This window comes from Fonsecaea monophora (genome assembly GCF_001642475.1).
Source record: "Fonsecaea monophora strain CBS 269.37 chromosome Unknown Scaff63, whole genome shotgun sequence".
NCBI lineage: Eukaryota > Fungi > Ascomycota > Eurotiomycetes > Chaetothyriales > Herpotrichiellaceae > Fonsecaea > Fonsecaea monophora.
Window position 1 is genome coordinate 134895 of NW_019173994.1, and position 21601 is coordinate 156495.

A 21601-nucleotide genomic window follows, 5' to 3' on the forward strand; every position below is an offset into this window, starting at 1 on the left:
AAAACGACCGGCACATCCCAAAGGGAAAATTGGTAGTGGGTGGCTGACTTGGGGTCGTCTCGGTATTTGGAGAGACTAAACCAGAAAAGCAATCAGGCGAGACCAGGGGCGGCGATGGAGAAATGTCAGGCTTTCTGCGGGAAGCGTACGGCATATGACGAACAGGATGAATAGAGCGAACAGGTTCTGTGGGCCGTGCCTTGGATGGGTTGTGCACCGCTCGATTGGCTTCTTGGGGCACGTTTGAGTGGCTCTGTTATAGCCGGGGGTGCCAGGGGTTTGGCTTGAAGGGGGAAAGGATGGGGGGCCAGGAGAGACTCGCTAGGCCTCAGTTTGGGTCGGCCAGCCACCCCATTCCCATTCTCTTTCTCTTTTCCCGTTCCACTGGTGCCACTGGGGCCGCTAGCTAGAAGGGAGGGCAAGGGGTGGAAGAGGAAAGCCACGGGACAAGCGGCAGGTACCTAAGTACCTCTTGCACGCATGGCTTTGCTTCTTTTCTTACCTACCCGGGGTCCTCCCCTCCCTCGCTTGCACTCTCGCCGCTCAACTCCTCCAGGATCCATCAGGTTGACAGCTGCTCCGTTTTTCTCCACACGTCTCGTCTAGTGTCTTAGCTCATTTCTGCTTTCCACGAGCAGCCTGTCAATCTTTGACCTGTTTCGAGAAACGGCATCAACCTACCGACCGCGAATATTTTGGACATTCCGAAGAGGAACCAAATGCCAGCCAACCGCCTGCTGTTGTCACCCCTCTCTCTGACAGCCCCAGTCCAACAACTTTCCGGTTCCCGCCCATCATCAGCTTTGCGTCTCAAATCTTGACATTATGTGGACAGTATCCCTTCGAACTGAGAGCCAACCTCGTGCGCCCGGACAGACACGAATAAAAAAATACGAGACTGATTCTTCACGAGGACCTATGAGTGCGTGCGAGTACAAGGGGCGATGTATCTCTGCAGTCGCCACACAGCTGGTCAACGCCGATAAGGAGACAATGTTCTGGTGGGTCATTATTGCCTATTCGTACTTCCTGTGTTCGTCCCGATGGAGCGTGGACAAGTACCAGGTAGGTACTGCTTCGAGACGAGGCTTTTCTTTTCCGTGGACTATTTCAGTGCTGCTGTCAAGGGGCCTGGCACTTGGCGCGAAGCATGTTTTTGCGCCTTTGCGCCTTCACTAGGGCTGGTGTGGCCAGTGACCCGGAGAAGGTTAGGGGTGGCTAGCCGGAATTTGTGGGCTTGGGGAATGTGGCTTCGGGGCTTGCTCGCATGGCTTAGGTGCTAGCTTCGTGCCTGGAGATCAAGCCTTACGAGTTCCTAAGTAGGTACCTCTACCGAGTAGGCTTTCCTGTACCAGGCGGTTTCGTAAATAAGCGGCAAACGTATCCAAGCACTCCCCCTACCATGTGAGTAGCGATGTACATATGTATCTTGCTTTCCTTGTACGGAGTAGCTGCCTTTTCTCAGTATTCAGAACCCACCGGAAAACGTGACTTTGTCTCTCCTCGTAGTCGTACTCATCGCATGCTCTACTAAGTCCCGATAAGCAAGCTGCACTTCTATTATTCGTTCATCATCTCCTCGAATCATGGCCCTGACAATCGAGCTGTCAAAATGACGAGCGGCTACTCGAGTACGTGCTTTACGAACAACGCTAGAATTCGGTCAGTGGAGCATTTCCTCCTTGCGCCCAAAATCGCAGACGATCGGCCGATGCAATCCCAAACCAAAACAACTTCCTCAGATTTTGTCCCTGCGATCTGCACCAGAGCTTCTCCGGCAACAGTTACACATCCTCGAAAGTCGATCAACCCCCCTGCATCTCGGGCTGGTCCTTGCGTTAAGGTCTTTGCCATTGCAGAGGGCTGGCAATCTTCTTGACCATGCACTGACTGCCCTTTTCCCCGAAACCCCGACGCAGCACAACCACGCAGTGCGAGTGTGCAGAACAACGGGTAGGGATGGTGGTTTGGCAAGTCACACGTTCCACGAGTACGGCACACAACCTGACACAACGTCAACTCTTCTCCTCGTACAACTCCCATGGGCATGACACACGGTCCCACAAGACGACGTCAAATAGGACCCCAGTAACGGCACTTGACAGAATCCCAGACTCCCAATCCCGCCAGCGGTGGTGCAAGGCTTGCCAGGCTGCCAGGCACCCACAGGCAATAGACGCAGTGCTTAGGTGAGCCTATCTGTCTTCGGATATGCTGCCATCATTGCGCCTGTATCGGGTCCAAATCGCCGACCATGTGGAAATGGGAGTGCTTACGAGCTTGCCCCTTTCAAGGTCCCCAAATTTGGGTTGCGTGCTGCCAACAAAAGGCCAGCAAGCGAGCCTCGTACGAGTACACGTGACGCAGGAGTTTGCGTACAAAAACCCTTACGAGGTACTTGGTGCTTGAAAGGCAGCAAGGCCAGGTTAGACCCAGGCGGGCTTCCCGAGCAGCAGTTACACAGGAGATCGGACGGTCGACTGCATCGTTTACCAAACATCAACCTCATGCACGAGATCCTAAACATGTTCTCGGTAGTACGACAGCAACTTTTGAAACAACCTGTCCCGGGTAACACCCACTCGCCTATTTGTCTTCGGTGAGGTTATTGACCTGATGACCACCACCACCTGTCTTTTCCAACACAATAACTTGGTGTACCCAGGTCTCTGCCCCTCCTGGCGGCAACCCACAGATAACTCAGTTCGTCCATCATAGGATATCCATGTAAGATATATCGCTGACATCGCCTAACGACACTCCTTGACCAGCATCAGTGGCTCTCGCGAGTAGGAGATTGACTACTCCGTAGCAACTTACCTCGAAAAGCGGACGTCGCTGTTGTTCTGAGCTGACAACGGCTGGTTAATTTGAATTTTTAGGCAGGAGCCTATCGCATGTTGCCACCTATCTGGCCATTGCACGGGCGATCACCACTCACCACGGAGTCCTTGGTATAGTTACACAGACTCTTATTTTGAGAGCAATCGTTCTGGAGTCCACACCCGGATATATTGACGGTATTTGACCGCCTTCTTCTCGGCACAGCACCGGAAGACAGTGCAGTCTCTCAAGAGTCGGAGGTAGCTCTCCGGGGTTGGGGGCTAGAATGGCTGAAATTGATGCATTTCGACGTCCTTGGGCTTGGCTCGAAGAGGACTTGAACAGCTATCAATTATTATTAGTAGCTCTCTTGGAACGGATGTCCGAATGCAGACGATCCTTCCCTGCGCACTAACACATTGGCCTCTATGAAGAAGATATTGATTTCATTCGGACAGAATTCTAATCAAGTGAGGTATACAAGACCTCGGCGAGAGCACTGAATCTTGATCTGGGTCATACTCGTTGTGGCTGCGTCACATCGGTAGCTTGATTTTTACATTCCTCTATAACAATCAGGTTAGGTACTCTACTCAAACTCAAGTACAAATGATGAACATTGCCCAAATGTCGCTGTCGAGTGTGCATTTGCCTTGTTTTACTACATATCACGACAAGAGCAATAGACACCAGGAGCTCGTGTTCACTCCGAAGAGAATCCTTGAGAGCAAGACGCTTGTACTTCGTCCAGCGACTTGGCCTGTACCAGTGGTCGTCATAGCAAGGTTTTGAATGCCAGACGAAGATCCAAGACAGGAGTCTTTGAAGACACTATCGTCCACCTGTCCTTGGCTGTACACGGATCATCGTGGGATACGGGACTTGCCCAGACATGGCACATTCCTATACCGAAATTTGCGTCCGAAGCTCCCGAAATCAATTAAGGCCGAGCATAAAACATGGCCAACAGGTCCCTGCAGCAGATGAACAGATAAGCCGCTAGGACGTTTTGAGGATGTCTGTGACTCTGTGGCCATAATATCATAGTGTCATGGTAGATGCAACCGCAGCTGTACAAGCTTTTTGTCCAAGAGGAGACCCATACAATTGAAGGCCAATGATTTGTCCACCTGTGGACGGACCAAGATGCCCTCAGAGGGAGGAGGATTTCATCTCTCCTATTAGTACAGACTTTGCATTATCCTTGCACAGATTGGCCAAGCAGGATGCCCAGCAGTGCCAGGAGAATTCCAGGCTGGTTGCTGAGCCTTACAGAGACTGATGACGCACCCTCGACGCAAACAAGCCGGTGAACAAGGCGATGCCGAGTATGTCAGCACTTGGACGTTGTAACAAATCATGAGATCAGAGGTGGAAGATGCTCTTGTAAGTGATGTTCAGGGGGGCAGACTCTCGACAGCAAAGGTAGGCTGCCATGGCTGCTAGATGGACGGTTGTCTATGAGATGGGAATGTCTTAGGGTTGAGAGAAACTCATGCTGCAGAAGCAAACATCTTGTATAGGTGAAAATTCTTCAGAAGAGTTGAGCAGTCAAGAATAATTTTTCACATTCCCCTCGCACGTTGTGCCGTGCTTGGTAGCAATTCGAAACCCCCTTTTCGTCAATAGTTAAGTCCGAGCTCGGCAGTTGCGGATATGCACGTGATCTTCTTCAGGTAATAGTTTTTTGGGCTCCTTCAGCCAGCTCTGTATTTTTCCCACAAGCATGGTGGTGACGAGGCTCCTCAATGTCGTTCTGTGGTGGACTGGAGAGGCGGTGGTTTCCTCCGGGCCTCGCGTTGTGTGGCTGGCCAGGCAGAGGCAGGGTTCCACAGTGGCAGCCGTAATCACGCCCTATCATCAAAGGGCAGGTCACGCAGCAAGCCGGATGCCAAGAACGCAGGGAGGCAGGGTGAAGTTCTTCAATTCTCCTCGCCCTGGAACAAAATATATCAAATACACAGTGTAGCAAACCGGCAACATGCAACGGAAGAAGCAGCCAGCGACGCCCACCGGTCTCAATGACGCCGGCACTCCGTCCCATGCAGACGCTGTCAACCGTCCTCTGGTCCCATGCATCCAAAGGCCAAGATGTGCCTAGAGAAAGAGCCAAGTGCCCAGATCTTGGCCGGGGCTCGAGCAGCGGAAGTGGAGGATTTGAGCCGGATTGAGCGAGCAGGATGATCAGGACCAAGAAGATCGTGTCTCTTGTGTTCTTGGGCGATTCCCGCTCTCTGGAATCATGTTGGTATTTCATTATATCCTTGCTCCCCATGTCCCTTCCGCTAGATCTGGTCAATCTGCACCTGCCCTCGCAACTCGTCCATCGCTTCACCAGCTGCTGCTCCTTTCGCCGCTTCGGTGATGAACAGGACCTGTCCCACCAGAGTCTTTTCTGCCGACCAGAATGCCATTCGAGCCGGATCCCGGGACCATGAGACAGACGTCTGCGCATAACCCAGCCAGAAGCAGTCCAAGCTTCCCACAGTCGGAACACCATCACTACCCAGCTGGTCCTCCACGATTGCAACAACCTCCGATTGCCTACGTCTCTCCTACTCTTCGAACCCCGACCACACCTCATCCGAAGGATCCTCTCCGATTACAGACCTCCATCTCTAGTGCGGAGTCGGGGTCGACGCTGGGAGCGGAATACAAGCCATACCTACCCTATAACCAATACCAATACGGGCCGATAGCAGAGAGGGGCTTGCCTCAAGAGACGATCAACAGATACTCGCCTGCGGGCTCACAACACTCGGAAAGTGGTGCCAAGAGAAGCAATCTGGGTGAACCACCGGTGATTGAAGACAATTCGGCCGTATTCCGCTACATCCAAGAAAAGTCCATTGAAGCAGAGGAGGTTGAGACAAAGGATGACCATGCGCTATGGATTCTGGTAAGATACCCTCCTCATTCTGCCGATTTCCCCCGCGTTTATTGACTCGTCTCAGATGTGGATGTCGTTCCTCGACCCATTTCACTGTTTATTCAGCTGTATATTCTCAATATTCGTCGCCCTGGTCATCATAGTCTTCGCCCCCCTCAAAATATGTCGCAAAGAATGCTCGCCCAGTATATCTCTCGTCCGAATTATTGCGCCAGTCTTCCGGAATCACCTGCAAATGATCTTTGCCAAGTCTCTGGACGCCGCTCATACCTTTGAGTTCAGTCCGGTCTGCCTAGTCCTCGTACATATTGCGTCTCCTCTCCTCAGTGTTGGGAACGCCATTGCGGCCTGGATCATGGCTGTATTCTGGGTTTTTGCCATCATCATGGGGAACCCAGATGGAACCGAGAAACGCGATGACGGGCGCGCCTCGGTGCTCCTGTTGAGGGATTGGTGGGAGAAGTGTCTACTTGTTGCTATACGCAAATAAAGTCTTACCTGCTGTATTGGAATCCGACTGTTACGAAGGCACGATCAGATGGCTATTGTTGTTATCCTTCAAAAGGGCGCATGTCACCCCTGCATATTGGCGTCTTCTGGGATTGCATAAAAATCTGGCGTGGGAATGTTTCACCTTGGTGGATCAAACCGGGGCTTTTGCTCGAAAGTCAAGAGGCTTCAAGAGCATGGTGCAGCCGATCAGCTTCCATGCTGCTGGCGAAATTTCACAAGGTGTGAGCTGCATCATTTCCCTTGACTGAGGCTCCAGCTTTGGCCGCTCTGATCCGAGCTACCCCGCGCTACCTCTTGGACTTTTTTGAGGTTTGATTTATGGAGTGTATGGTCGGGTATAGGCGTGTATGCCTATCGGTTATCCCGTGTGGCTTTTGTTCTTTTTCAAGATCAGCGAATGGCGTTATGGGACATTACTAGGGTACGTATACGGTCCTGTCCAGGACGTTCCAAGGCTTCAGGTACGCCATTGTCAGATATCTCTAGAGGAATGCCAAACAGGGAGGAAAAGTTCCTCCTGCTTCGGATGTTACAGAGTTTTTGTTACAAGTGAAACACGCTTTTGTTATTTGCCTAGTATCCATCGTTGGGACCTCCACAGGCCAATGTCGTCCTTGGATCGTCTAAAGACAAGTATCTGTCAAACAAGTATGTGAACCGGACATGTAGAGCCATGCTGGCCACATGTATATTAGATGTGTATTCTCTTCTACGCCCCCACCCCCTTGATACCTCTGCGAGATCACTCGTTCTGTGTTTCCGGTAGTGACTGAGGATATTTCCGCCAGGTGGAAGGTGTGCCAACTAACCGAGATATATGTAGTATCCCCGAAGTAAACCTGAAGGAAGACTTTGAGACCCGCCCCCTCGAGACATGGAGACATATAGAAGGGACATGACCCGGCCATGTCCATGTCTTCCTTGCCACATCCATGATTCATTATTATCATTATCGTCCTCGCATCTATGTTACAGGTTCACCTTGCAAGAGGGAAGCATGGCATGACAGATTCGGGTCTGTTGTGATGATATGTCCGTTCTGTTTAAGTACAAATACAAGGTACAAGTCCCTGTACAAGTCCCCTGGCGGGGGGAGAAACCGAAGATGGGAGAATGGGAAGATATGATAGTAGTAGATGAAGGGCAAAGAAAAAGAAAGAAGAGCAACAGAAGAAAAGAAAGGGCAATCCACAGCCCAAGCGGTATGGGATGCCCTCTTTGGCTGAGTATGTGCAGAGCTTTGAAAGAAACGGGACTGATCTCGGCTGTGGAGTGGTTGATCAGAGCCGGGTCAATTATTGCTATAGTCACAGCAGTACAGTACCAGTTGCGCGGTGTCATGGTTGTTGTGCCAAAGTTCTCTACCTTTCCTTACTGGACAGCCCAGTCAGACCTGCGCCGATGCCACCCATACCTCCCTTGGTCCTAGGTGGACGGACTGGGCAAAACGAAGATGTGCCTCTGGCTCATCGGCCATGTACCCATTCCCTGCCTTTGGGTTGGGCCACAACGCGATCAAAAGGACGTGGAGCAGGAGAGAACAGCATTCCCATCAAGTTTCATTTTCAAAGTCTCTGCTTGCGCCGCCCGTGTCCAGCTTTATTCTTACAGGTTGGTCAGATAGTCTTCTATCTCCTCTTTGCTGAGTTTGCGGAACCTTGGGCCGATCGCACCATCGACGCCCTCGTATCCGAGAAGGTGGTTTGCAGGCTCGCCCACAATGCCGATCTCCACCGTGTCGCCGTTCATTTCTCCCTCGATGGTCTCCTTAAGTGTTAGAAGCGCGATGTGAATGGCATCCTGAGAAACTGTCAGTGTTCCTGCCTCGGCACGATTCTGTACGTCGACTCACCTCCAACTCCAGAGAATCATTGTATCGCTTCTCTAAAAAGGTCTTTGCACTTGTTGCACTCTTTCCGATGGCCGTGGCCTTCCACGGGAAATAACTGCCACTGGGATCGACCTGGTAAAGACTGGGTCCGCCCTTCAGAATGCCACCCGTTTTCCTGCTTGCTAGCTTTGCCTCTGCTTCGGTCTCTCCCTCTTTTGCAGCTGCAGTCTCTGGCTCGATCCCGTCATCCCATCCAGCTATCAGTAAGCTCACACCGTAGGGCCGTACACCGCCAGACTGCGTAGCTTCTTGCATCACTCGAGCCACATCCTGAACCAATATCCGTGTTGGAGGGTATTCATTGTAGATGCGCTTGTAGTTCGTGTGTGAGACTTTGCGAGCTTTGTCCACTAGTACTCGGTAATCCGGGCCCATACCACTATATACCATCCCGATGTTGGGCGTGATGAGGGATACTTTCGACAGGGAGGGAGGATCGATTAGAGGTGATGACGACTTCTTCTCGGTCGCGAGAACGATGCCATTTGTAGCTGGGATTGTCCATCAGTACCATGTGCAGAGATGTGGTTCAAAGCATCCATACCTTTTATGCCTAACGAGGTGACACCCTGATTTACTGCGTTGAGAGCATATTCTGGGCAAAGAGTGAGTACAGATCGAGTCCGCTTTTCCCAATATTCAAGTACCTATCTGGACGAGTTTGCCGCTGTCTCGGTTAGCATGGAAGATTCGTTGCGCAAGTCATAGACACGGGCGGCATACCTGGGCGAGAATGTGGTGAGGGAAAACGAGTATCTGTCGGCCATTCTGGCGTCAACGTAGAGGAAGCTCGGAAAAGCGTTTTGGTTGCCCTCGACAGAATGTTGGAGGGTTTCGAGGAGGAACACAAATTGTAGGAGGAACAGGGCCGACTATGCAATATTCACGGAGACAAAGGTCAAGCGGACGAGGACCAGAGACGAGGCTGCAGGTCAATGGCGCGTCCAGGTAGGAACGGCGGATCATGTCATTTACTGTACCGTATACGGTAGAGCGTCTATGCGATAACGCAATTAAGCCAGCCTCACCGAAGAAACACTTGCACCAACTCGTTAGATCCGTAGCTAGTGTGATTGCGAGGTACGCTGCAAAAATGTAATGCACTCGGTAACCCGTGAGCACTGTTCTACAAGACAGTCTCGGACAGAAGTAGCCTGAGACTTTGTCCACGGGATAGATTTTCTGATTACATCCCCAAAGCACCAACATTGGAAAACGCTTGGGTAACGTCTCAGGCCTCTCAATCTCTACCTTGCTGACCAGAGGGAACTAAAAGTCTTTCAGCATCTGTTAGACCTGAGAGTCCAGCGCCCACAATCACGAATCCTTTGTTCTTGAAGAACCTTTCCATTGTGCATCACAATAGCCTTTGCTGACCTGCGGCTCCTCCCAATTTGTCCAATGAGGTAAGTGCGATTCAGCGTGAACCCGAATGTCGTCCAGAGATGTCGAATAAATTTCCAGATTAGACCGATATACTCCACAATGTACTTTGCTTTCCTGTACTCCATCGCTCGGAAAGGGATGGAGACATCCTCAATGCTGAAAATGCTGAAAGACACAATGACCAACACCACCTCTTAAGAATGCCATGGACAGACTTCAAACTTCGTCAAAGACCAGAAACGATGTAAGATTGTCCGTAGTACTCATCTTACTCTCCCAGTTTTCCGCCTGTCCCTCTCCTCTTCTCACTCAACCACCCACCTTTCCCCTCGCCAGCCCATCTCTTAGCACCTGTCCAGAATCTCACTAGACTCTCTGCTCCAATGTTGTCGTTTTCTCTGTACAGATTCGCGATATCCACATTCAAAGGGCTGTCCAAACCCGGAGAAATGAGCAGCTGTTGAATCGCTCCCATGGTAGTGCTCAGTGTATACGAGGGTGCCCAGTGTTCGCCGCTCAATAATGTCAGACAAATCTCTCCCGTGGAGAAATGCACGTTCGGGTGGCATATGGGCGTGATGAATTGGACTTTGGGAGGGGTGAATGGGTAGGTCGGAGGCACGGTGATGGACAGAAGCCATAACCCGCCGTGATACGGCGAGGCGGGGTCTCGAGGACCTTTCAGGACGGCCTCCCACTGGAATAAATCTTCCTCGTTGACGGGACCGAGGTGAAGGACCGCTTCGTTGGGCGAGGATTGGAGATCTTGCAGTTCATGAGTGAGCCGTTTGAGGGCGTTGGTTGATGAGGATTTGCCGCTGCGAGGGGTGGATGACATTGCGGCGGATTAAATAGGACTGTCCGGAGGGTTATGCAGGTGGTGCTAGGAATCTGTTGCAATGGACGATTCCAACGACGTAGAATATGGTCACAAGAGGTAGATGGTGTCTGGTGGTGTCCAGGTGGCTGGTTGTTTTGGCCAACAACAGCTCCGCGCATCGCTCAGCTCAAAGCAGCCGAGGTTGTGCCTGGAGAGTTAACGATGCCACCAATTAAGCGTCAGTTTCGCGGGGGAGGACTCGCGACGCAGCGCGTGTCACGCCCCTAGATTTTTTGGATCGTCCAGGGGCCATGCGAGATCTGCGGAGTTGACAACCTTGATCACTTACCGTCATTCCCATTTCTCTGCGCAAAGAATACTGCGCAAGATGCGGACATCCAAGATCTCGCAAGAAACCACACGAATATTCAGTGCCCTATCCCCGAATGCTCGCGTTGGTCGCATGACAAGGAGTTCCAAACGACTGGCTTCCTTTGCGCTGGGTTACGATCCGAATGTCGAGGTAAAAGAAGAAGATGAAGCATCAGTGCATGAGACGAGTAAAGGTGTCACCCCGGCAGCAGATATCGAGGACGCTCTAAGCACGCCACCTCGCTCGAGCAGAAAGAGGAAGTTTGACGCTGACTCGCCGTTCTCTTCGACTCTTGTTACAAGCACGAACGAATGGACCTCGCCACGCAAAATTAAGAAGGAGGAAGAGGATGGGGACTGTGACGAGGCAAAACGAGATCCATCTCCTAGTGGGCGGGCGAGATCAAAAGCAAAGCTTCCAGCACGGAGGACAACTTCGCCGTCAGGGACAGTGCAGATACATCCTCCCTCCAACTGGGCCGAGATATATGATACAGTCAAAGCTATGCGCCAAAGAAACCCAACTGCTCCGGTAGACACCATGGGTTGTGAAGAGCTCTATTGGCCTGCCGCTCCGCCACGAGAGAAACGCTACCACATCTTGACAAGTCTAATGCTGTCCTCTCAAACAAAAGATACGGTGACAGCAGTCGCGATGCAACGCCTACATACAGAATTAGTTCCCCGACCGCCCATTGTGAATGACGAGGCACAACAGTCGACCCTCACAGTCGAGAACATAATCGCCTGTGACCCAAAGCACCTCGACAACCTCATCGGCAAAGTCGGCTTCCACAACAACAAAACCAAGTTCATCAAGCAGGTCGCCATGATCCTCAAGTCGGAGTATAACTCGGACATCCCCAACACGATTGAAGGGTTGGTTCGTCTTCCAGGAGTGGGCCCGAAGATGGCATACCTCTGCATGTCTGCCGCATGGGGGATAGATGAAGGGATCGGTGTGGATGTCCACGTCCACCGCATCACCAACCTGTGGGGATGGCACAAAACCAAGACACCGGAAGAGACGAGGGCGTGGTTGGAAGGATGGCTGCCCCGCGACAAATGGCATGAGATCAATAAGATGCTGGTGGGTTTGGGCCAGACGGTGTGTCTGCCTATGGGGCGGCGGTGTGGTGAGTGTGACCTTGCCGGAACAGGTCTGTGCAAGGCAGAGATTCGAGGTTGGAAGGCAACGGAGAGGCGAGTAAAGAAGGAGAAGGTGGAGGTAGACGTAGAAGGCGGCACTGTGGTCTTGAAAAAGGAGGTACAGGGCAGTAAGAGGGTTGAGATCAATGAAAAGGTGGAGGAATCATGATGGCATTATTGAAGAATGGCAAGTATCTCTTTACCCTCCAAGACTGAAAAGACCGGCCACCCCTTCCGATTTTGACCGGACATGAACACATTATCCCTCTTTTCCGAGCCCCAGTGTGGTGCCTCCAAGACATGCATTCACCGAGAATGCATTGCATTGGTGTGAAGTGCCTCGCACTCTTGGTAGAAGGTTGCTGTTGTTGTATGCGCCACTCATGCTTGATAAGCTGGAGGTGGCTCCGAATTCAAAGCCGCATAGCCCTTGTCGAGCACATGTGCCCGAGGAGGAGATTTGACTGGGCTGTTGGCGAGGCTCTGAGAATTCCTGTCCGAAGGTTGAACGGAACGACGAGGACCCTGTCTTCGTTGCTGGCGGTCTAGTTTGCGCTGTCCTCTCGTCCGTGCATCAGCTAGACAGAGAGAACCTATCGCCGTGATGACAAGGACGACGATGATGCAGATGCTGATGATGCCGGTGGTGCTGAGGGTGATGCCACCGTTGCTGCTTGAGAAGTCGCGCTTGTCGAGGGAAATATACATTCTGGTGATGGATTTTGACAGTGTTTGGGAATTCTGGGAAGCGTGTACAGAGTTTACTTGCATTGTCTCCCGTGCCGTGTGCTCGACAGAGACATATATATCCCTTGCCGCATTCTGGTGGCTACGCCTTGAAGCGCCCACGGGCGTATGGTAAGGCTGAATTCAACGGGGCGTGGATTTGGGCGGAGCGGGTGGACCAGGCATCACGCTAACCTCGTTTGGTAGCTTCCCGTTCACGAACGGCAACTCTGCATGGCTTTGCGGCTGCCATTAAACGATCGACCATTGTTCGTGATGGTCCCGTCTTGATGTCATGTATATGCAAAGTGTATCGTTGTTGGTTGGTCGTGTGATAGCAACCCAGGATGGTAAAGAAGGCAAAATCCGCACCTGTTACGCCTGTTGATGGATCGTGGTACGGGACTCAATGCGCACCATTTACAGAATTTGCCTCGAGTAGATATGCCTGTACTAAACTCCAACATGAGTAACATTAGTCTGCAGATGAAGGCGAAAAGACACGAGAGCCAAGGCGTGTAAGGTAAGTAATGGAGAGTGGACCGCAGCGGCAGCACGGGCGGCTGAGAAGCACAGCCTCATTAGCCCTGTGTACCGCTACCAGCGATACCTCTGTATCTATAAAAGTCAAAGGGCCAGTCCCTGCAAAAGCCCACAAGAAAGTACAGCGGCAGCCGATTTCTCTGAATCGGTGTTCAGATGAAGCAGTGGTGTGGATTGAAATGCCTCCAAGGCTAATTCTGGTCTCCATCAAGTACACACACGATTGGCACTGGCAGCGGACGCGGTATCGGAACAACTGGATCGAGCATGACGATGCCCACTGGGTGCTTGCAACTCAATATTTCCTTCTTTTTTTGGTCTACAGTGATTGTCCATCTCTTGAAATGCTCAGGGATTTCGACACTGCCAAAACTATTGGATGTATGCAGGTCGATCGTGTGAATGAAGGATAGACTTTTCAAAGCACTCGGTCAGGGGTGTAGAGCCGCTGCAACATGTGGTATATAGTTGATGCAACAGGGGGACAGTAGTTCATGATAGGGACATGCCCAACGACCTCTGTAGCGGGCACAAGGATCAGACGTCAGGCGTATTTGCACGGCCGAGTATGGACAATGTTCACTGATAAAAGCGGCGTGGTCATGGATCGTCGCGAGGCTCCATGCGGCAGGTGCAACGGTCCCTTGGTAAAGCGGCCGGAGGGTTTCGCCCTGCGGACCGCTGACAATCTAACTGCTTGCCTGTTCACACGGAGATGAGGTGCGTGCACTGAACCCAACAGCTGCTCATGATATCCTTTTCTCAGATGATTCTTTATGGCGGGTTGTGATTGAAAGCAAGAACTTCATACTTTCTTTTGTATTCCTGAGCGTCGTCCAAGGTTTTTGTTCCTGTCCTTTATTGCTGTATCTGTTCCTTGTCCAAGTCGCCCTTCCGCAACCCATCTGTCCACCATGTCAGGCACGAAGCGGATCGAGAAATGGGAAATCGACCGATACTGGGAGATCTTCTCCTCACTAGTCCAGCAACCTGCCACACCCTCTTCGCGCCTGACGAACCAGGCCGCAGCCAACGTCCTCCGGAATTCGCAGCTGCGAGATGACCAGCTCGAGCGTGTATGGGATCTTGCGGACGTCGATGGGGATGGCGAGCTGGACTTCGAGGAGTTTTGTGTCGCCATGAGACTCATCTTCGATCTTGTCAACGGCGAATACCAGGATGTGCCGCCCAGCCTACCTGACTGGCTCATTCCCGAGTCCAAAGCCCACCTTGTCCAGGCGAACCGGGCCTTGACCGGACACCAGCAGGCGCAGTTCGATAGAATCGAGGAAGATGAAGAAGACACTGGACTAAAGGATGGTTTCGATTGGTACATGAACCCTAGCGACAAGCGAAAGTATGAGGAGATCTATTCTGCGAACAAAGACCGGAGAGGGGAGATCAGCTTCCAGAGCCTGCACACGCTCTACTCCAGCCTGGATGTGCCGGACACAGATGTGCGGAGTGCGTGGAACCTCGTCAACACGAGTGGTCGAGATACCATCTCGAAGGATGCCTGTCTCGCGTTCTTACACATCCTAAACTACCGTCACGAAGGCTTTCGGATACCGCGTTCTGTGCCACCGAGCTTGAGGGCGAGCTTTGAGGGGAACAAGATCGACTACCAGATCGATAATGTCAGACACAAACCGAACAAATACGATGAAGAGACGTCTACAGGGCGAAAAGCCAAATTTGGAGACGCTTATCTGAGCCGCATTGGTGGAAGGGGCGGCTCTTCCTATCAGCCCAAAGGTACCGACTTCTCAGACGTGGTGGAGGATGAGGAGCTTGAGAAAGTCAGACTTCTACGCGAGCTGCGCGAGCTAGAATCCCAGCACGAAGCGGCGATGGCGGCCTCGGAGCGCAGACGGAAGCAACGATTAGAGAACGGAGGCCCTAGACAACCAGGGAAAACGAATTGGACGCTCGTGAAGCGCGAGGCGCAGCAACTGCTGGAGTACAAGCAACGACAATTCGTCGAACTCAACTCGGAACAAGGGAATCAATCAGGCAGTGATTTGAAGAGGCTGAGGGATGATCTTGCACTGGTAGCGGAGCAAATAGATGGCCTCGAGTCGCACTTGAGGAAGCGGGAGGCAGATCTGGAAAACCTTCGCAGAGAAATTGAGAACGAGAAGGCGAGCAGGTGAAACCCGTGCAGGCTGGGAGACAGGCAGAAATGGAGGGATACAGTAATTCAGACCGCTTAAAGGCACCAATGGTTCGTCTTGACGAGGTGCTCTGTACATGTTGTACACATTTGTACTGTCGAATGCGATTTCGGGGAAAACAGAAGACGCCTCCGTGATCTGACTACCTATCGGTCCGTACTTTTCGTAGCCCGTCCGTGTTGAATGTGTCGCCTCTCTTAAAGTTTGCTAGATTACCGTCAGTATCGCCGCTTGACTTATCTCGCGACCATTGGAGAATCGACCTACCATCAGCTTCTTCCCAAGCTCTTCCGGCGCCGAAGCCGGTTCCAAGCCATACTGGCCACGCTCTTCTCTTGAACAACAGTACTGAGAATATGACACCGAACGAAAAGCCGAGCGCGGATCTGATGACCAAGGACGAAACTGCGCGATCCCACTGCGTATAGTGTCAGCAACTGACTCTTTAGTACTCTGAGTGCTGGGCGGGAACGGGACGAATGCTATATCCTATCCGCAGGCTGTTTCGCGAGCATATTCTAGGGTGAGGAGCTTCGAACCACCACCAGCCCTTCGTTGTACACATACCTTCTCGTTCAACAGAGCTTCGCTCACTGGTCTCGATTTAGCCACCGGTAAGGGAGGGCTTGAAACGTTGTCGTCCGGCATCTTGGAGAACTGCAAGGGTTGTTAGTTCGAATGGCCCGAAGAGGGGAAAATGCACACGGTACCTTTTTGGGTGATCCAAGGATATGTGTTGCCTCGTGGACGTGAAAGATGAACAAAAGGTTTACGAGCTGTTGTTCAAACTGGGGGGAGCTTTGGCAAACTGCGCAGTTCGGAGCGGAAACAGCAACCAGCTCACAGAAAAAAGGTAAGCCAATCGGAGCCTGGCTTGGCATTTCTCAATCCTCTCGGAAGACTACGAGCATGTATTTTATCAAGAATAGGTAACTGAGCTTGAGGTAGCATTCTCTCGCTAAAAATCCGTGACGAGGTTGGCTCGGAGACAGTGGTCACGACGCTACCATTCTTTGTCGCTATCGTCTTGATGGTATACACTTTGAAATGTACAACATGCCCGGATAAGGACAGGATACCAGCTTCGTCTACTACGGTCAGTCCTTGATTGATTCGAGATTGATCGCTTCCGCAGATCTAAATCTTATACCGCTGCACACAGTCGTTGGAGGAAACACTGCAGCATTTGATATGCTCCATTCAAGATCTGATGGACACGGCGATGTACAGTCTGATCATACGCGTAAAGCAGCCAGGTTCTAGTCCTGAAAGGGACAATCTCCCTAGCCGTTTGCCATATTTCTTGGCGAAATTTTCCAGATTCAACTCGAGCTTCGTTCATCGCAGAGTACTCCGCAGTATTCATATGTCCCGTGAAAATTTCCGCTGCCGAATCATGCAACCATATCCGTCAAAGTCAGGTTTCTGCCGTCATGTGTGCTGATAAGAGTCCCTCACCCTCAAGATGGCGAAGGAATCGTTCGAGGCCCAGATGGCCGGCTTGGAAAAAGCCCAAGGACAGCCAGAGAAGATATTAGAAGAAGCTGCCAGCATCCTGGGGCTCGACCTCGAAGCTACTATTGCACAAGGCGCCACAGATCCCATATTTGAAGCGTCTCCCGCATCGCACGGTTTTAAGGAGCAATGGGTTCTGCGCTGGCTCCTGAAGAGACTGGGAGCCTTGGACAAAGCGAAGAATGGAGAAAGCAAGATTGGGGCCTCTCAAAAAAGGTATGAGACAAACACTTTGCAGTATCGATTGGATCCACATCTAATGGGTGTCTAGTTTCATCCTGTCCCCGAAGTTCTGGTCCCTTCTCCTCAATTTAATTTGCTCAATACCTGGCGATGTGTGCTCAGATATTCTTCTCGAGCGAGACTTCCCGCGATTACTGGTTGGCTTCAATCGAGAGCTTCTTTCCCTAGAGACTCGACTCAGTCCGATCGCAATGGAGGACAATGATCTGGAAAACGGTGGCCGTCCAGCCAAACGGAGATGCTTGTCCCCGTTAGTGGACGACCCGAGTGCAGTGCTCTCCCAGCAAAAGTTGCTATGGTTGGCTTTGCAAACAGGCAGTCGTTGCGTCGGCTCATCTTCCACGTCTTCCACTCCTCCCCGAAGCGCAACTCGTACCCCTTTAACAAAGACCGCATCGCGGACAGATCATTCCGCCTTACTGGGTAGCTTGCTTGAGCTAGTGGCATGTATTCTTGATCAGAGCATTGGCACCCCAGATCCTTCTCTCATTTCTACAATACTAGAGACATTACTGTCCTCTTGGGACGCGCTTGCCCCTACCTTCCAGAAAAAGGCGGATGTGCAGGACGAGGCTTTCTCCTCGCACTGCCTTCTCCCCTGTCTGCGTCTGGTCGACATTCTAGCCAGACCGAAGTTCAGCCAGGGACCCTTTGCGCAATCCAGAGCTGCGCTCGAGCGCCTGATAGCGCTACATGTCGTCTTCCCCCTGCGAGCATTGTTCAACGAACAATTCACCAAGAAATGGAGGGCCGTAACGGACATTCTGCTCTTCGAGCACATGGAAACTTTGCTAAAAGCATACAACAACCTCATTATTTGTGCAGAGACCGAAAATTCTCAACAGTATGGGCCGAATTCTGTCCTAGGCATCAAGGAATTCTCCTGGATTATCCTCGATGTAGCTGTGCGCTCGATGCCCGTTTTAGACTTCCGCAGGCGACAACAGGAGCAACCATATATCGACTCCTTGTTTATTTGGCTTGTTCATATCACCTGGCCACGTATCCCGCACATCACATCAACTGGAGTCCTCCAACCACCACCTCCTCCCCTTGGCTCAATTGCTGGTGTTGAGGATACGTGGGCGCAATCAACGGAGCGTCTGATCGAAGTTGCCCACAAACGAAAGCTGCAACTGGGCCTGCAAATAATTACCTACGTCCTTCAGGCTATGTTAGCTACAGACACGGAATTGGCGCCCTGGAGTCTTTTGGCCACAACTATTCACCTGGATGTGAACATCCTAGTATCGCACTCGAGACTCTCCACTTCCACAACCCTCTTGGAACAAGTCTTGGACCGGATTGAATCAAGCACTGTCTCTGAAACTGCGTACGACCTTGTGCGAGATCAAATTATTCGGCCCTTGCTCCGAAGCTTTGCCCGCTCCAGAGATCTGGATAGTTTCGTTATTGGCTGGCAAAGAATGCTCGCTGAAGCAATAAGGGTCCGTTACACGTCGAGACACGATCAACAAGACTGCTCTGCTGTGTTGGCTTGGGAGGACGAAGACGTCTTCGACGAATTTAAACCTCTCGTCGCTGTATATGCGCCACCAAACATGGATCAGCGGATGCTCGAGGGCTTGATTGAGCCCATCGCCGAAATCGCCGATAAGGTTGGCTCTACGGCGGAAGTCTTTGCAAGGCTGGCTATCTTCTGCACCATCCTGGAAAGCCCATCATCCGAAGTCAGAAACCCAGGGTTCGACCAACACCAACTGGTTGTTCTATTACACGGGGCAAAGAATGCTCTGTCTCGAAGGTCGGACTATCAAGGCCAACGCTGGAGGCTGTGGAGAGTGATTGGACTTGTGGTGCAATCGTTAGATGGCAAGGCGCTGCCTGCTGACCTCGAGTCGTTGCTGGACTTTGCCAACCACTTCGTGTCTCTGCAGGACATTCGGAGCTTTCAAGAGGCTGACACAGGCAAACACGTGGCCAGGTATCTTGAATGTCTCGAATGCTTTTCTCTCCTTGTCCAGTTGGCTTCGCAATCGAAGCAATACCAACAAAGACTGGAATCAGAGGCGAGTCATCTAGCAGATCTGTTGCAGCGCTTGAATCAAGATCGTGTAATCCTGTGGGATGGGCGTCGCTCCAAGTGCAACAACGTCCATGATCTTGTGGCTGCATGCGTTGGCAGACTATTAAAAAGCTCCAAGTTGTTCTCAATGTACGCCGAAAGCTTTGGCGCGTTTATCCAGGCCTGCCTCGAGAAAGTCTTCCAGCCTTTGCAACAAGATTCCACAAGCGATGCTCTACCAGCTTTGCACGACCTTCTGCTGGCTGTGTTGGAAGTTGAGGACATTTCTCGGACTCCGGCTCTACGACGCCTGATTTTCGAGTGCATTGATAAGAACCTGTGGTCGACCAATAGAAGCAGAAAGGTTTGCATGAGACTTCTGCACCGCCTGTCAATGGAAAAGTTGAGCAAGCCAATGATCAAAAACTTCGTGGCTTCGACGCTCCGTCGGCTTTTTGACGAGCCGAAGCAGGCAAAAATCGAGACCATCTCAGGCGATTTGCACCTCTTGACTTGGCTCGACTCGACATTCCCTGGTGCGTTCATTGACTACAGAGAATGGCGCAAGTGGATTGACTTTGTTGTGGTTGTCCTCCAATGCGATGATGGAGAGTCTTCGCAAGTAAAGCTCACGGACAGCCAGACATACGTGTCGTCGTATGTGACGGCCGGACGCATCTTAGCCCAGGTCTTCCAGTCAAGCTTGATACGAAATCTGACCGTCTCGAAATCCTCCGCGACGGAGGCCCTGGCTTACCTGGTAATGACTGTTCAAAAACAAAAGGCTCGCAGAAACGGCTCTGTTCCACTCTCCTGCTTGCGGATTTTCTTCGATTCCGCCTATCGGTTGGGCAGCGCACTGGACGGCGAACACCAACGAAAGGACGTCGAGTTCTTACAAGCAGCCCTTGTAGCTTGTGTGAGAGAAGAATCTGACAAAGCTCTTCCTGACGCGGCAAACTCGGCGAATCTCCTCAGACTACAGCCAATTGTCGACGCGCTCCAGTCCCTCGAAAAAGCTGGTCAAACCGACGAGTTGCGGGATATTGTGTCCGCTATCCAGGAAAAGCTCGTGCATATCGAAGCATACACTGGGCAGGAATATGCTGTTAGGCAGAGTTGGCGGATGGAGCTCTCTCTGCGACGTCAGTGCACTAACTCTCCATTTGCGCCACAGAAACGACACGTCCAAGAGCTGTCCTCGTTAATCACGCCTCTGGCCACCTACACCAACGAGAGCGCCGCCGCTCTTGCTGCTGAAGCAGAGATATTCGTTTGCCAACTCGAGCCGGCCAGCTGGCCTGCGACGCTAGAGTTTTTTCTCAAAAAGAGCGAGCAAGTGGAATGTCAGCCAGCATGTGCGGTGTTTATGGCTTGCATCTTAGGGCGTATCAAGACACAACACATAGTGCGATACCCGACGTTAGCTCAGGCTCTAGCGCAGGTTGTGTGTATGAACACCGCAACCACGCGACTCAGCACCACCGGCCTCCTTCTTGCTTTGGAAAATTGCAAAAGTGCGCTCGAACTTCATCCAATGGTGGTGAATCAATCAGTCCTGGATCGGCTGCTGGCATCTCTGCACGCCGTCGCCTCTGCGGAACCCAACGGAGCGCGATCTCTACAGATCAGAGATCGAGATACTGGCCCCACACCAGCCGACATTTATCGACGGATATGTGGAGTCATTGGAGCTATACTTGGAAGACACCGCAGACGCCTCACCGATCGTTATCATCTGTTACTTCCGATCTTACAAAGCCTTCTACGATGTCTGTTTTGGCCAGGTCAGAGAGCGCTGGAAAGTCACCGAGGCAGCAGTGCGAATGCAATGAGGTCCTTCGGCAGGTCAATGCCCACGTGGCTGCACGAATCTGCAGAATCCCTGCCGCAGTCCTCGGCCGAACAATTTGCTCGTCTCCTGTCGTCAATCTCGAATCCCACAGTGTCGGCTGCACGATTGTCCAATAAGCGTGGCCACAACGAGCTGAATGATGTCGTGAATCGAGCCCGGAAATTGGCAGGCCAGCACATGCAGTATCTCGTTATGGAGTATTGTCGATGTGTCCTTGATGGGCAAATCAACCCGTCAACCAAGGACCAGTTGATGCCAGGGATGTATCGAGTCATGGACGCCCTCGACAGAGACGTCATGAGGGCCATGAATGCAGGTCTAGATCCAAGCAGCAGAACTATATTCAAGGGGCTGTATGACAGTTGGGTACGGTACGGCAAATGGAATAAGGGTTAGATGGGGTGTGTCATATAAGATCAGCTCTCTCTTTCTCTGCAGACGATGCCTGATGAAGAAGCACCATGCCAGCTGAGCGATGTGCGCGTCATTGGACACGACAGATGTGAAACTTTGCGGACCAAGGAAAACCAATCAACCCCGGTCTTGAATCTTGACTAAATCTCTAGCCATCGATTCCGGGGTGCCATGCTGGATGAGCTGTCAACCGGGATGCTTCTCGAACCTAGAATACTGCGGTCTGGTTTCCCTCCCGCATTTCGAAACTTCAACCCCACT

At 51.8% G+C, this 21601-nt stretch overlaps 6 protein-coding genes across 6 annotated transcripts; 4 read left to right on the forward strand and 2 right to left on the reverse strand.

The window, feature by feature from the left end:
• Positions 1-5230: 5230 nt before the first annotated feature.
• On the forward strand, positions 5231-6203 carry AYO21_07833 (hypothetical protein; the record flags this gene model as incomplete). Its single annotated transcript, XM_022657786.1, has 2 exons — positions 5231-5722; positions 5778-6203. The coding sequence occupies 2 exons, from the start codon at positions 5231-5233 to the stop codon at positions 6201-6203; spliced, it is 918 nt and encodes a 305-aa protein (XP_022509935.1).
• Positions 6204-7831: 1628 nt separating this feature from the next.
• AYO21_07834 (hypothetical protein) lies at positions 7832-10341 on the reverse strand (the record flags this gene model as incomplete). The annotated part of the gene is made up of 4 exons (XM_022657787.1): positions 7832-8026; positions 8079-8608; positions 8662-8712; positions 9825-10341. The coding sequence occupies 4 exons, from the start codon at positions 10339-10341 to the stop codon at positions 7832-7834; spliced, it is 1293 nt and encodes a 430-aa protein (XP_022509936.1).
• Positions 10342-10711: 370 nt separating this feature from the next.
• On the forward strand, positions 10712-12013 carry AYO21_07835 (hypothetical protein; the record flags this gene model as incomplete). The annotated part of the gene is made up of 1 exon (XM_022657788.1): positions 10712-12013. The coding sequence occupies one exon, from the start codon at positions 10712-10714 to the stop codon at positions 12011-12013; it is 1302 nt and encodes a 433-aa protein (XP_022509937.1).
• A 212-nt stretch (positions 12014-12225) lies between these two features.
• AYO21_07836 (hypothetical protein) lies at positions 12226-12552 on the reverse strand (the record flags this gene model as incomplete). Its single annotated transcript, XM_022657789.1, has 1 exon — positions 12226-12552. The coding sequence occupies one exon, from the start codon at positions 12550-12552 to the stop codon at positions 12226-12228; it is 327 nt and encodes a 108-aa protein (XP_022509938.1).
• Positions 12553-14027: 1475 nt separating this feature from the next.
• On the forward strand, positions 14028-15266 carry AYO21_07837 (hypothetical protein; the record flags this gene model as incomplete). The annotated part of the gene is made up of 1 exon (XM_022657790.1): positions 14028-15266. The coding sequence occupies one exon, from the start codon at positions 14028-14030 to the stop codon at positions 15264-15266; it is 1239 nt and encodes a 412-aa protein (XP_022509939.1).
• A 1486-nt stretch (positions 15267-16752) lies between these two features.
• AYO21_07838 (hypothetical protein) lies at positions 16753-21322 on the forward strand (the record flags this gene model as incomplete). The annotated part of the gene is made up of 2 exons (XM_022657791.1): positions 16753-17018; positions 17074-21322. 2 exons carry the CDS (start codon positions 16753-16755, stop codon positions 21320-21322), a joined length of 4515 nt encoding a protein of 1504 aa, XP_022509940.1.
• Positions 21323-21601: the final 279 nt, after the last annotated feature.